Here is a 13731-nt window from a genome sequence, read left to right on the forward strand (position 1 = left end):
CCTGGATGGACACCCAGCCGAGGTGCCTTTTTGTCTTGCTCAGAGAGGATGCAGGGGTGTGAGGAGAAGGCCTGTGAGGACAGGACAGGCCTGGGCTACAGGCATAGAGGTGTGGAATCACACATGGTGGAAGTGGTGGGGAGAACCCAAAAAAACATACAGAAGCCTGGGTCCTCACCCCACTCCTAAGCTCACCTCATTTCTTCAGGCGCCTCCAGTCTCTCCTCCTCCCTACGCACTCTTCTCCTCTCCATTGGGTCCCAACAGAGATCCTTCTGACTCTCAGATCTGCCCCTGTCCTTCCTCTTCTCGTGGCCCTCAGGACCAAGGTCAAGTTCCAGCTGGATCTCAGCCCCAGCTCCATCTTCCATCGACCTACATTCCCAGCCACGTCACCTGCTTCTGCCTCCAGCCCCAGCCTCCCCCATCCTGGATGATATATCATCTCTGGGGTGCACCAGGTGTTCTCACACCCTCAGGTTGTCCCCAGGAAAATGCCACCCACCCACCTTTCTCCTTGTGGTGAGCTCATTGTCAGCCTCCCTCCTCCAGCCCTCCTGGCCACAGCCCCAGCTTAGCCCTCACTGTCTCTCCTGCACCATCACTCAGCCTCCCCTGGATTCTCCCCTCAGGAGAGGGCTGCTCCTGCTCACAGGTCTTCCATGGCTCCCTATTGGCCATAGGACAGACCCAGCCTCTCCACGTGAAGTCTGGGGTCCTTGGGAATCGGGTCCCTGGTCTTGTCCTCTTACTCTCACCCCCACACACTGATCTCACCTCCCTGCTTTTGCTGTCAGGGAGATTTGGTGGAGAGTCACTCCTGAGTGCTAGTAGTCAAGGATGGAGGGAGGAAAAATCAAATCGGGTTGTAAATGGGAAGAGAGAATATCTGGGTCTCAGAGAGAAGGAAGCAGGGTGAGGCCAAGAGGCACCACCATGACTAAGCCCACTCTTGATGGCTCACATGGGGTCCCAGCCACGTGTTTGTCTTGGGTCTGATCAACAGCCCCTGTCAGGTCAGGAATCTACTATCCTGATTTTGAGGATGAGAAAACCTACAGATGGAGGGGGGCACTTCTCACAGTCTCGCCAGGGAGCGGGGTCCTCACTTGCCAGGCCTGTGACCCCTCCTGTGTGGACAGAAACCGTGCTACGGTATACCAGGGGAGGGGAGGTGCTTGAGGGGGGGGTCTTCCTGGATGCCCAGGGGTGGGATAAGGCTACAGCCCCACCCCCACTCCCTGATGCAAGGATGAGGCTGGCATAAAATCTGGGAGGAGGATTTATTAAGCGTGAAGGCTCAGGTCTGGGCAGATGGGGGCAGGCAAGGTCTTGCAGAAATCGTACACAGCCAGGGGGGTGGGGGCGCAGATGGAAAGGTGGCTGCCCCACATCAGGGTCTGTAGGTTTGGATGACTCTTTGGATCCAGGCGCCGTATCTGCAGACGTCTGTGTAGACGCCAGGCTTGTCCTTGGATCCACAGGGGATGTTGCCCCAGGATACGAGGCCCCTGAGGTGGTCTCCACACACCAGTGGACCCCCAGAATCGCCCTGTGGAAAAGGGGAGTGGAGAATAGAGAAGAGGGGAGGGAGGGAGCATGAGGACAGTCTCAGAAACGGGTCTTGACTGCCTGGCCTTCCTTTGCGTCCATCTGGCTATGACTTATTCCTCCATCTCTGTCCTCATCCATCTCATCCACGCAGGTAGGTGAGTTTTGACACAGACAGCAGAGCACCGTCATGATGGTGGATGACGGTGGAGGAAACCCAAGTTAAAGGCCTTCGGGAGTGGGCATCGCGCCAGGCCCTCTCTCCCTGGGAGGGCACCATCTGCCTCCTCCTGCGTGTCTGGCTCTTGATCTCTGGAGCTGCACCCTGCCCCGTCCCCGTGTCTGGCTGTCGCCGGCTCTCTGCCTCCCCCTGCCCCTGCCCACATCCCTGTGTGTCGAACTGAATGCGCCTTTTGGGTTCTGGCTCTCTCCAGGCCCTCTGGGGAAAGCGCTAGCTTGGTCGAGTCTCTCTTCCCGCCTCTGCCCCTGGCCAGGTGGCCAGTGTCCTCACCTGGCAGGAGTCTTTCCCGTACTTCTCGTCCCCGGCGCACACCATGTTCCGGGTGATCTGGTCAGGGTAGGCGCGCTCACACTGCTCGCGTGACACTAGGTGGATGTAGGCGCACTGCAGCGTGTTAGGGAAGCCCCCTGCGGGGAGAGGCACCAGGCTCACGCACAGCCCCCGTCCTCGCGCCATTCCTTATGGCCCGGGCCTGACTCCCACCTGCTCCGTCTTCCTATTTGTCCCCCAGTCTCAGACCATTTCCACTGGTTCTGACTCCTGATCTTTTTTTTTTTTTTAAAGATTTATTTATTTTTATACAAGAACTGGGGTACAGGCCAGAGGCACAGGAGGGTGAGAGGATTCACCAGAGACAGAGCCGGGAGCAGAACAGGCAGACGGACCGAAACACACTGCTGAGGCGGGCAGCGGGGAGACAGGAGAGGTCTGCCGCGCCGTGTGGGTATCTCCCTGGCCGGCCGGGAATCGAACCCGCGCTGTAGAGGCTGCGGACAGCTCCACAGCGCAGCGCTCAACACGCTGCGCCACCGGGGAGGCCCTGATTGGCCCCTCTTTGCATGGCTCTTCTCTCCCATTGGCCGGTCTTCCCCGTTAACCCCTTCTCTGCTGTGCCTCGTGTTCTGTTGGTTTTTCCTGCCTCTGCTTGTCTCTCTTCCATTGGTGCCGCCCCCTTCAGCCGTCTGGCTGACCCCTAGACTTCTGGGGCACCCCTACCCCGTCAGACCCCTCCTCCCGAATTGAAGCCTTCTTGCCTATTTGTTTATCCTGATTGGTCACCACATAACCACTGGTTCTTACCTATTGGGCCTCCATCCCCTGGCCCACTTCCCTATTGGTCCTTTCCTAAGTGGCCCTGCCCTCCCCTTCCTATTGGTCCTCCATCCCCCGGCCCACCTCCCCATTGGCCCTTTCCTAACTGGCCCCGCCCTCCCCCATTTGGTCGCCCTTTCCTATTGGTCCTCCACCCCCTGGTCCACCTTCGGTACTTCCTGCTGGTCCCCTGGACTTGTTTCTTCTTCCAGCGAAGACTGTCGACGCCCGGCTCTCGCCGGTTCTCCGCCAGTTGTCTCTCCGCATCCTTCAGCCTCCCCCCACGGTGCTGACCTTTCTTCTTCCACTAGCCCCGCCCCCATGTGCCCCCTTCTGCTCATCTGTGCATCCTGATTGGTCCCGGCTGACGGGGCCTCCTGACCACCGTGTCCCCCGGGGCCTCCCTCCTCGCCGACTTCGCCTCGGGCCTGGCTCTCCAGACCGCGCACCCAGGCCCGCCATCGGCTGCTCACCCGCTGGCCCTGGCCACCCCCCGCCCCCCCGCTGGTGCTCGCCGTGAGCCCACCCCCTCGCGACCCGCCAGCGACCCCACTGACCGTCCGCTGTCTTGCCCCAGCCCAGGATGTGGCAGCTGGTGTGGGAGGCCGAGCAGTCCCGCTCCAGGGCCAGGGGCTGGATGTGCTCCGAGAGCCTGACCCCGTGCGACAGGCGCAGGAGCATGATGTCCTGGTCGTGGGTGGCGGCGTTGTAGCCCGGGTGGGGCACCGTCCGGACAACAGACAACACCTCCTGGTGATTCTCCTTTTGCTGCAGGTTGTGCTTCCCCAGGTAGACCGTAAGATTCCTGGGAGAGAGGAAGCTGGTTCCTCCTGAGCCCTTGGGCTGCAGCTGAGATTCCAGAGGGGCCGTGGTGGGAGGTGGGCGCCCTGGGCCACCCGCTGGCCTGCTCCCTTCCCAGTGTCCTCCGTGGCAAGTGATGGCTCCGTCCTCCCAAAACAGCCTCAGAGGCTGCTCTTGACTCTGCATCATGCCTCACATGCCAGCCGTCCAGAAGCCCCTTTGGCTCGCCACTCAGCAACCACCCTCAGGTCCCCCGCCACTGTCATCTTGTCCTGATCCCCCATCTTTTCTTTACCTGGATGCCAACGGCAGCCACCTCACTAGACCCCTTGCTTCTGCCTTTGCCCCAAGCTGGTCTACCCTCCACAAAGCAGCCAGAGATATTTTAACAACATAAGCCGATCCCGTGACCTTCTAGATATTATTACCTCCTCCTCCAGCCCCAGCCATGCTGGCTTCCCTGCCTTTCCTCGAAGACAACAGTCAGCCTCTCACCCCAGGACGTTTGCACAGACTGTCCCCTCTGCCAGCAATGCTTTGCCCCAGACACCTGCACGGCTCACACACTCACCTTCTTCAGAGTCACCTGCTTGGCAAAGCCTTCCTGGCTGGCCCATTAAAATGAAAATGTCTGCCCACAGGCAGTTCCCCTGTCCTTCTCCTGCTCTCTTTGCACCCTAGACCTGTCATCACCATCTGGTGGACTAAATACATATTATTATTTACTCGTTTTATTATGTCTCCACCTGCCAGAACTGCGCTGCCCAGCAGGACTTTCTGTAGCAATGGAAAGGCTCTCTGTGCTGTCTCACAGGCAGCTGCCCGGCATGAGCCTTGTGGCCAGTGGCCTAAATGGCACAGCTCGAGGACATCAGACACAGCCCTCTCCATGCCAGACTGGTGCCTGGCATGTCAGGGTGCAAAATAAATCACCCCACACCACTCTGGGTTCTTCTCAGGCGGGGCCAGTAATCCAAGCAGCGTGAGGTGGGGAAGCAAAGGAAAAGCAGTGAGTGGACTAACTCGCCTCAGGACAGTCCGCATGGTTGTACGTTCTAGAGAATGGAGGGGACCAGAATATCTGTCCTTTGTTTTAGGACTGGAGCATAAAGGAGAGACAGGAATTGACAAGGAGAGGGTCACCTCACCCCTGCCTTGAGAGTAAAGGCAAGACTCTCAGAGAGAGATAAGCCTCAAATAGGACACCCCCAAACTACATGCTTCTCGTGGGGGAACAGCAATTGTTCTTCCACCAGAATAAGGGCAGAGACCCAGACACCCTGACCGCATCCTCGATGAGGGCGGGACGAGGGCTTGGCGAGACCAGGGGCTTCTCCTCACCTCCAGGGTCCTCCCCGCTCTTGGGCCAAGCCGGCTGCCACCTGTAAGTCCCGGTGACAGACCCCAGGTGCACAGGGGCCTTGCTGGGCCTCCAGTTCCCACCCGCCATGCCAAGAGGCCAACTCCAGGCCTGTCGGGCAAAGACCCTCTGAGGCCTCCGGGGAGACTGACCCCACGGATGCATGAGGATGACTCAGCAGCATCTGTGAGATGGATCTGAGGGTCACTCCCTTGCTCGGAAGCTTTCTGTGGCTCCTCAGCTGCCAAGCACCTCAGCCCACCATGCTCCCTTTGGCCCGTCCAGGCACCCAGCAGGTGCTCCTGATTCGTCTGCGCGAGTGAAAACATGAGGTTGAAGCCAGAGCTCCCTGAGTCTGGGGAGCTGTCCCAGGGTCCTGGGGTCTGTGGCTGAACCCACCCTGAGGATGGGCTCCTGCTGGTTTCCAGACGCTGAGTCCCCGTTAGCTACCTCTTCGAGCTGCAGAATGGGGCCGAGAGTCCGGGGTGGGGGGGCAGAAAAGGGACCTAAACGGCTTAGCTCGTCACCCGGCCTGTCCCCAGTGTCGAACAGAATGGCTGCGGCTGTTAGCCCCGTGGGTCTGTCAGCCCCATTGGGTCCCGGCTCTCCACACTCCTTCCTCCCTGCCGACCTTGGGTGACCTCCCACCGGCTTTGACATGACCCACCCTCATGTCCTGTGCTCTGCGCTCCAGCGGCCACCCTTCCTGGGCGCTCCCCTGCCCACACCCGGCAGCTTCTCTCCCAGCCCCAGAGGGGAGAAACACAGCACCCCCCACCCCCGCCGGTAGCTCAACTGAAACATCCCAGGGCCAGCCCTGTCCCCCCCAAGTCCTGCTGTGGGACTCAAAGACCCCCCCCCACACCCCTCGTCCCCTCTGCTGCTCCTGGGCCTGGCCCGGGGCTGTGACCACAGGTGCCCCGGCTGATGCTTCGCCAACCAGACCAGGCTCCGCCGCCCCCCCTGCCGTGGGCTCCCGCCCCTTCCGTCCTGATGCGTTTCCCAGCGGGAGCTCAGTTCCCAAAGCCATTTTGCTTGCTTTCTCCTGACCGCCCAGGGCCCAGGCCGCAGTGAGGTCCGGGCCAGCTCAGCCTGGCCATGGGCCTCGTGCAGGGACGGTGAGGCCCGGCCTGAGCCTGCGCGACGCCCTTGGGGGTGCCGTCCCAGTGGCTGCTCCTCCCCGCGGGCCCGGGACTCACGGTTTCTTGCAGTGGGCAGCAGTGAGGACCCACTGGGGGTGGACGAGGACGCCCCCGCAGAGCAGGTGGCCCGAGGTGTAGAGCGCCGCCTGGTAGGGGTGCGACTCCTGCTCGCAGGGCCCGCCGTGGAGCACCTTGTCCTGGAACTCCGCCCCGGCTGGGGGGGGGTCTGCGTCAGAGGGAGCCCCACGCCTGGTGCCTCCCCGCAGCCAGCCCAGTGCCTGCTCCCCACGATGTCCTCACCCCAACCTCATCCTCCTCCCTCGACCCACCTCCCACCCCAGCTCCAGCCTAGCCCCCCACTTCCCCATTCCAAGCCCACCCCTCCTCCGCACCCACATGAACCCCTCATTTCCAGTGTTCCCCATCCCCGGCCTCCCTGGGCCCTTCCCTTCTCGCACCTGCAGCCATCAGGGCCAGGGCCGCCACCAGCATCTTCACCGCCATTCCTGAGGGGAAAGCCAAGCGCCCATCAGCCCCCCACCGTCCTCGCCCTCCCCACCATCCTCTGCGGTGCCCTGGACGGCCCTCTCCAGCCCTTGCGCTGTCCTCGACCTGGCCCTTGTCTCCTGGCCTCCAAGGCCGCCTCTGCCCCAGCACCAGGCCCGCAGGGCGTGCTCCCGGCCCTCCCTCCTCCGTGCAGCTCTGAGCTCTGCCTTCCAGTGACAGGACTGGGCTGGCCTGGGCCCCAAGGCCTGCCGCCCCGGGAGTTTCGGCCGCCCTGGCCACCGGCTCCCCCGGCCTGTGGGCTCTGGGGTGCCTGCGGACTTACCTGCGGCCACTGCCCCCGGGCTCCTGGGTTGGGGCAGAAACAGCGCGTGTCAGGGCAGACGCTGGCGCCAGGCAGGGAGAAAAGCAGGGAGCTCCTGAGAGGACCGAGAGCACAGAGGCCACCTCGGAGGGAGGATGGGGGTGGGGCGGGGAAAGAAGAGCAACAGGACCCAGGGCTACCACACGTCAGACGGGCAACTGGCTTCCCCACCTTCCTGAAAGCGGCCAGCCTTGTCCCCAGATGCTCCTGGTGCTTCCTTTTAACCCCTGTTTCCCTCAGTCCCTGAGGCAGGAGCTGCCCCACCCTTTTCCTCCTCACCCTGGCCTCCCACACACATTCCTCCTGGCCCCACAGCAAGATGACCCCTGACCCCGGCTTGCAGGAGAACACCAGTCACTGAGGGCCAGGGGGTCTGAGGGAGGAGGCTGGGGGCTGGACTCTGGGTTTGAGGGCGGGGCAGGGGGCTGGACCCTGGGTCTGAGGGCGGGGCTAGGGGCCTGGACCCCAGGTCTGAGGGATGGGCTGGGGGCCTGGACCCCGGGTCTGAGGGAGGAGGCTGGGGGCCTGGAATTCTGGACCTTCAAGGAGAAATGGTGAGCAAGGACACACCTGAGTCGAAAGCTAGGAAGGGTCAGAGCTTGTTCTTGGGTCCCTAGACTTCTGGACCCATCAGAAAGTGCCTGAAGACCCAAACACCCCCTCCCCCACCTGCTCCAGGACCCGCCCACCTCAGTCTCAGGCATTGCTGCCCCTGCCAGCCCTTGCTCAAGCGGCCAGCCGGGGTTCAGTGGGGTTGGGGTGAATCACGCACCTGCCCGTGAGTCCTCTGTGGTGCTGCCGACCTCCCCGTCCCCAGCAGCAGCAGCCGGGCAGCCAGCAGAAAGCGTGTGTCACCCAGCTGTCCCGCCCCTGCCCTGGGCTGGGGCGAAGACCCAGGCTGGATGGGGAAAGGACCTGGAACAATCGGGCTTTGTCCACCCCCAGACCCCGTGCCTGGCCCCTGGCAGCTCCATGTCTCAACCTCTCTTCCGGGCAGGCCGCTGTATAACAGCTTCCCTGTGTCCCAGCCTGCAGGGAGCTGCTGCCCTGCAGGGAGCTGGAGTTTTTGGAGAGCACCTGTTCACTCTGCATGCGGAGTCCCAGGGTGGTAGAAGTTCTGCAAACAGAACTTCTTCCCAGAACTGACTCCTCTTCTGAGGACGTGCTGGCTTCTGCGCGTGTTCCCTGTTAACCAGGAAAACTTGTTTTCAGTTGTAACTTACTCATCTGTATAAGCAAAAACACAATTGCGTGCTATTTTCTTGTTCCTTTGTTCGTATCTTTAATAAAAGCTCGGGCTGGGAGAGTGAGAGGCAGAGCTGCTCTCGATGGCTCCCCCCAGCCTCCCCCTGCTGCAAATTCATTTAGTCCCGAGTCTTCGTTAACGGCAGAGAACTTCCTCGGCTGCCCTGTCCATGCCCCCCCAGCCCACCTCTCTGCTGGCCACGAGGGGGTGTCTCCGTATCTGCGTCTTGTCCGTGTGTCTCTCCTGCTCAGTGTCCCTGACTGTCTTTCCCCTTGATTCTCTGGGTCCACGCAGATGCTTTGAAAGTTCTGGATCCCCTCCTGGGTTTCCAAGAGCAGCCTGTGGGTCTACACTGGGGAGGGCGCTCTGAGGAGGGGGTGGTGTGGGAGACGCTGGTGGGGCCCAGGAGGGTGTCCGGACATGGGGAGAGACGTGACCATAGCGGGATCAAGAAAACGCGAGGGTGCTGAGAAACGAGAGTCCTGGCAAAGCCGCAGAAGGGGTCCCGGAACTTGGCCCCCTGGTGGGAGGAGAGGGGGTGGAGGCCCACGTGGGCCAGAGGCTGAGCGTGTGTGGGCCTGTGTGGCGGGAAGTGGGGGTGGGTGTGGCGGGCACAGAGCAGATGCTGGGCGTGAGAAGGCAAATGGGGGCTAAGGGAAGCCGTTGAGTAACCAGGCCTGGTGCTAGTGAGGCCACCTCAGCGCCTCCCCGGCTGCCGTTGCAGGGAACTCATGTTCTTGCTTGAAATGGGTCCCATCACCGGGATGAAAACGTGCCGGCATCCAGTGTACCCTCTGGGGCTCCTCCACCCCAGCCCCTCTGTCCCCTCAGCACCACCCCTTCCCCGCTCAGGTCCTCTGAGACCAGCATCACCTTCCCAGCCAGCAGGGGCCCGTTGCTGCCTCTCTGTTTCCACAGCCCGGCTCCAACTCCTCTCCCCTCGGCCATCGCCTGAGCCCTCTGTCTCCTCTCTGCCCCTCCTCTGTCTCCTCCACTTGCCCCCCAGGGGCTCTCCCTCCTTCTTGAGCTGCCCCTGCCCCACTCCTGCTTCCACCGTCCCTGCCTGTCCCTGGGGACAGAGTCCCGGCCCCTCAGCCCCCTGCTGAAGCAACCTGAGCACCCAAGGCAGCCCTGGCTGAGGAAAAGAAAATGCCAGCTGCCCCTGCAGGTCGCCATGTTTCTAGTCGTTTGAGCTGAAGAAAAGGAAAGCAGAAAGAAACTGGCGCTCTGTCAGTGTTTCATCTAGCCCACACGTCCACGATACCGTCACGCCAACGTGAGATCAACTGGGACAAATGGAAAAACATTGTTCTCCTTTTTTATCTGCTGGCTTGTTTACTGCACACGCATGGAGCCTAAGATCCCGTTCACGCTTCTCGAGCCTTTCAGTGGGAACTGGACATGGGTCACCAGCCAGGCGCCAGTGCGGGAGTGGCCGCCATCTTGCCAGGCTCAGTCCTGCCCTCTGTTCTCCTGCTCAGTCATGGCGGTTGTCCGAAGCTTCCCCGAGCTACCCCCACAACTCCTAGCCCTTCTCCTGGCCTATTCCCTTTTCTCAGCTTCTCCTGGCAGCGATAACTTGTCCTTCAAGTCTTGGTTTGGCCATCACCTCCTTCAGGAAGCCTTCCCTGAACACCACCCTCTGCAGTTAGTTTAGTCACTCTCTCGTCTGAGTTCCCGCAGCAGGTGCCTCCCTCATGTCTCCCTGCATCATGATCAGCTGGATCCTCGTCTGTCTCCCCCACCGGACCTCCAACTCCTTGAGGGCAGATTCCGGGGCTTACTCACCCCGATGTCCCAAGCATCCACGCAGGACTGGCCCACAGGGAGCCTTAGGAAATGTTGACCAAATGACTAAATGACTTCATTACGCCCACTCCCTTCTTACAGATAAGAAAACTGAGGCTGGGAAGCTAATTTCTCAATGCCAGACGCCCAGGAAGTAATGGAGTTCAACTTCCAACATGGCGTGGACGTGGCCCACCCAGGCTCACCTGTCTGCCACACCGCGGCTGTGTTGGACAGGTGGATTGGGGAGCGAGGTGGCCACTGGAGGGGAGTGGAGAAACTTCTAAGACTAGGGTGTTTCAAGCCCGACCCAGGTTTTGCCACCCCTCCTCCCACAGTGCTCATTTATGGGGTGTTTCCTTCTGAATCGACATGTTCTGCAAGTCTTCAATAAAGAACATGCTTCTGGGCCTCCCTGGTCTCACAAGGGGTTAAGTCGCAGCCTGTGAAGCTGTCCACAGCCTCTGCAGCATGAGTGCAATCCCTGGCCAGGGACAAACCCACATGGTGCAGCAGACCTCTCCTGCCTCACCCGTTGCTCCCCTCAACAGTGTCTTCAGTCCGTCTGCCTGTTCTGCTCCCCGCTCTGTCTCTGGTGAATTCTCACCCTCCTGCACCTCTGACTCTACCCCAGTTCTTGTATATATAAACAAATCTTAAAAAATAAAATAAAATAAAATCCCCACATCTCAGGCCTCACTGGTGGCGCAGGCATTTGAGCACGGCACTGTGAAGCTGTCCACAGCCTCTGCAGTGCCAGTTCGATCCCCGCCGGCCTTGGAGCAACCCACATGGTGAGCAGACCTCTCCTGTTTCACCCACTGCTCCCCTCAGCAGTGTATTTTGTCAGTCTGCCTGTTCTGTTCCCTGCTCTGTCTCTGGTGAATCCTCTCACCCCTTGCACATCTGGCCTGTACCCCGACTCTTGTATAAATAAAATAAATCTTTTAAAAAAAAAATCCCCACATCTCTTTTCCCAACCTTTAAAAAAAAAAAGCATGCTTCTAAAAAAAGGTCACAAGGGAGACCCTTTTCACAAAGACGGCGCCAAAAGTAAAAGCTTTCCTAAATCCGAGGCCACCGGCTTCATACTTCCCCCCCCTTCCGCAGCCCAAGACACCGCAACCCAAATCAGGGAATGCACCTCAGGAGAATCGAGGTGACCACTAGGCCACCAAGTCCCCCGTGAAGAGAGAGGAGAGAAGACAGGACACGCTCTGTTCATGCTGGACATCAAGATCTGCACACACCAGCTGAATCAGGCTGTGGAGAAGCTCCGACACTCACGTGGCCGCAGCCAGGGCCCTCAGGCCTGGTGGAGAGGACAGGGCAGAGGTTCATGGGGCCTGATGAGGGCACTTTGGGTGTTGCCCACTAAATTAGGATCCTCTAGAGGGAACCCCGCTGGCTCACGCTAAGTATAAATGTTTACACCATAAAAAGAAGAAAAGAAAACGTTTGGGGGTAAGCAGTAAAAAGTGCCCTGAGGCACAACTAGCAAAACCCAATGCTCATCAGAGGCAGGTTCTGTGTCAGGTGATATTCTAGCACTTTCTGAATCTCAAACTGACTTTATCTTTACGGCCCTGGAAAGTGGGTGCTGTTCCTCTCATTTCCAGTATAAAGGAACAGGGGTGGGGAAGTGAGGTGCCTGAGTGCAAAGCTTGCAGGTGTTGGAAGTGGGATTGAAGCCCAGGAGGTCTGGCTTCCAGAGTTAATGCCTTTTCTTGTTCAAAATTCGACAAGAGGGCGCTCTCCAGTCACCCGCCTGGAGACACACGCACAAACGGGAGCTGCTGAGGCAGGGCTAGGCGGCCCCAGGCTGACTGCAGCCACTGCAGTGTGTGCTACTTAGAAACAATTTGGGTTGGATATTGATTCGGGGAGGCTTGCTGCAGAGTGGAAGTTGATGGAGCTTAATGGGGTTAAAAATCTCTGTCATTCTTTCAACTTTAAGGCAGGAAGAGGATGTGAAATCCTAGATCTGAGGGAGGAACCTGGGGACCAGGGACCCAGTCTGAGGGAGGAGGGAGGGCGCCTGGACTCGGATCTGAAGGAGGGGAGCGGCCTGGACGCCTGGGTCTGAGGGAGGGGAGGGGCCTGGACGCCTGGGTCTGAGGGAGGGGCGGGGCCTGGACGCCTGGGTCTGAGGGAGGGGAGGGGCCTGGACGCCAGGGTCTGAGGGAGGGGCGGGGCCTGGACTCCTGGGTCTGAGGGAGGGGCGGGGCCTGGACTCCTGTGTTTACCCTCTTATATGCAGGAATCAGTAGCTGTAGAATTTCTCCAACACCAGGGTGTGTGTGTGTATTGGGGTGCAGAGTGATGTAAGTGGGAGATGAGATGAAGAAGGAAGGATTTGGAGGCTATTGGCCCAGGGGAATTCTGGGGGAGAAACTGGAAAGGCAGGTAGGAGAGCCCTGGCTGCAGGAGATCCCTGTCAGCAGCGTCTGAGGCGTGACCGCCAGGGGAGCCTCGGAAGCAGCAGGTTGGGAGAGGCCAGGCTGAGTCACTGGGGACGGTTCCCCTCCCCCTTCCACGGGCCCATCCCTGCCTTCCTTGCAAATAGAAGCCCCCCTACCCGCATTCCCACTGGTCCTGTCTTCCTCTGTCAGGAAGCCGAGTGCTCATCTTGGCAGGTCTTCATGGGGCCCAGGTGACTCTCCTACCTGCCACCCTGCTTCTAATGTCCCGTGAAATGCCGGGAAGCTTGCACATTTCCCCCCACCCCCTATGAAGCGGCCTCATCTCTCTCCCCTCCCGTCTCCCCTGGCTCCTTTCCCTCCTCTGTCCCATTTTACAAGAGGGAAGCAGAGACCTGGCAAAGGGAGACAGCATGGGCAGGGAGCAGCCGGGGCTCCCGCCTCACCTTGGCTCTGTCAGGCCCAACCTGCTGCCTCAAGAGCCCCCACCTGCGTGTCTTGGGCTCCCAGCTCGAGCGCGCACAGCTGCACAGACGCACTGCCACTCCCTTCCAAGTCCCAGGAAGGGCGGCCCCCCACGAGTGTGCTACACGCAACTGGATGGAGAGGCCTCTCAGACTTTATTCTGTGAGTATTTCATTGTACACAGCGGGGGTCAGAGATTTAGGTCTCTCTGTATCTCCCGTTTCTCCTCCACAGCAGACAACATAAGCACTCTTGCACAACACAGCTCTGCATAATGATCATCCTTGACGGCTGCATGTGTCCTGTCTCAACCCGGCCCACTGTTTACTTTACAGTCCACGCCGCTGGGGCATGCTTAGTTCTGGTGTGATTGATGTCATGAGTTCCGGCCTTGCGCCATATGTTTTTTTGGGGGTAGCCTCTTCCTAGAATCAGAACAATGGGTCATACATAGGTGGTGAGTAAGGTGTTGCCTTCCATAAAAATGGTACCAGGTTTATACTCCCGGTGGTTGAGTGCTGGGTACACGCTGCATCCTTCCTAGTGCTGAGGATTCGGGGTTCCTTGATGGGGTTTTAGGTCCTTGCCAATTCGATGGGTTCACACACGTGACATGATGTGGAAGTTCGAATGCGTCTTTGAGGAAAGGTAAAGTCAAACTTGAGTCTAGGCCACGGGACATCTGATTTCTGCGAATTTCCTGTTGGGGTGGTCGCGGTGGGGAGATGGGGGTACTAGCGGTGGAGAGATGGGGGTA

General features: G+C 59.6%; 1 protein-coding gene across 2 annotated transcripts; it reads right to left on the bottom strand.

Moving 5' to 3' along the window:
* Nucleotides 1-1278: 1278 nt before the first annotated feature.
* Nucleotides 1279-7904, bottom strand: LOC311186554 (kallikrein-6-like). Of its 2 annotated transcripts, XM_084257633.1 has the most exons (7): nt 7828-7904; nt 7017-7077; nt 6646-6693; nt 6245-6401; nt 3442-3689; nt 2063-2199; nt 1279-1552 (listed from the first exon to the last, which is right to left on the bottom strand). In XM_084257633.1, exons 3-7 carry the CDS (start codon nt 6689-6691, stop codon nt 1394-1396), a joined length of 747 nt encoding a protein of 248 aa, XP_084113759.1. In that variant the 5' UTR covers nt 6692-6693; nt 7017-7077; nt 7828-7904; the 3' UTR covers nt 1279-1393. The 2 variants fall into 2 exon arrangements, with proteins under 2 accessions (XP_084113759.1, XP_084113760.1); XM_084257634.1 differs by lacking the exon at nt 7017-7077 and having other exon boundaries at nt 7828-7854.
* Between the last annotated feature and the right edge of the window lie 5827 nt (nt 7905-13731).

Source organism: Talpa europaea (assembly GCF_964194135.1).
Source record: "Talpa europaea genome assembly, chromosome: 16".
In the NCBI taxonomy this organism is placed as follows: domain Eukaryota; kingdom Metazoa; phylum Chordata; class Mammalia; order Eulipotyphla; family Talpidae; genus Talpa; species Talpa europaea.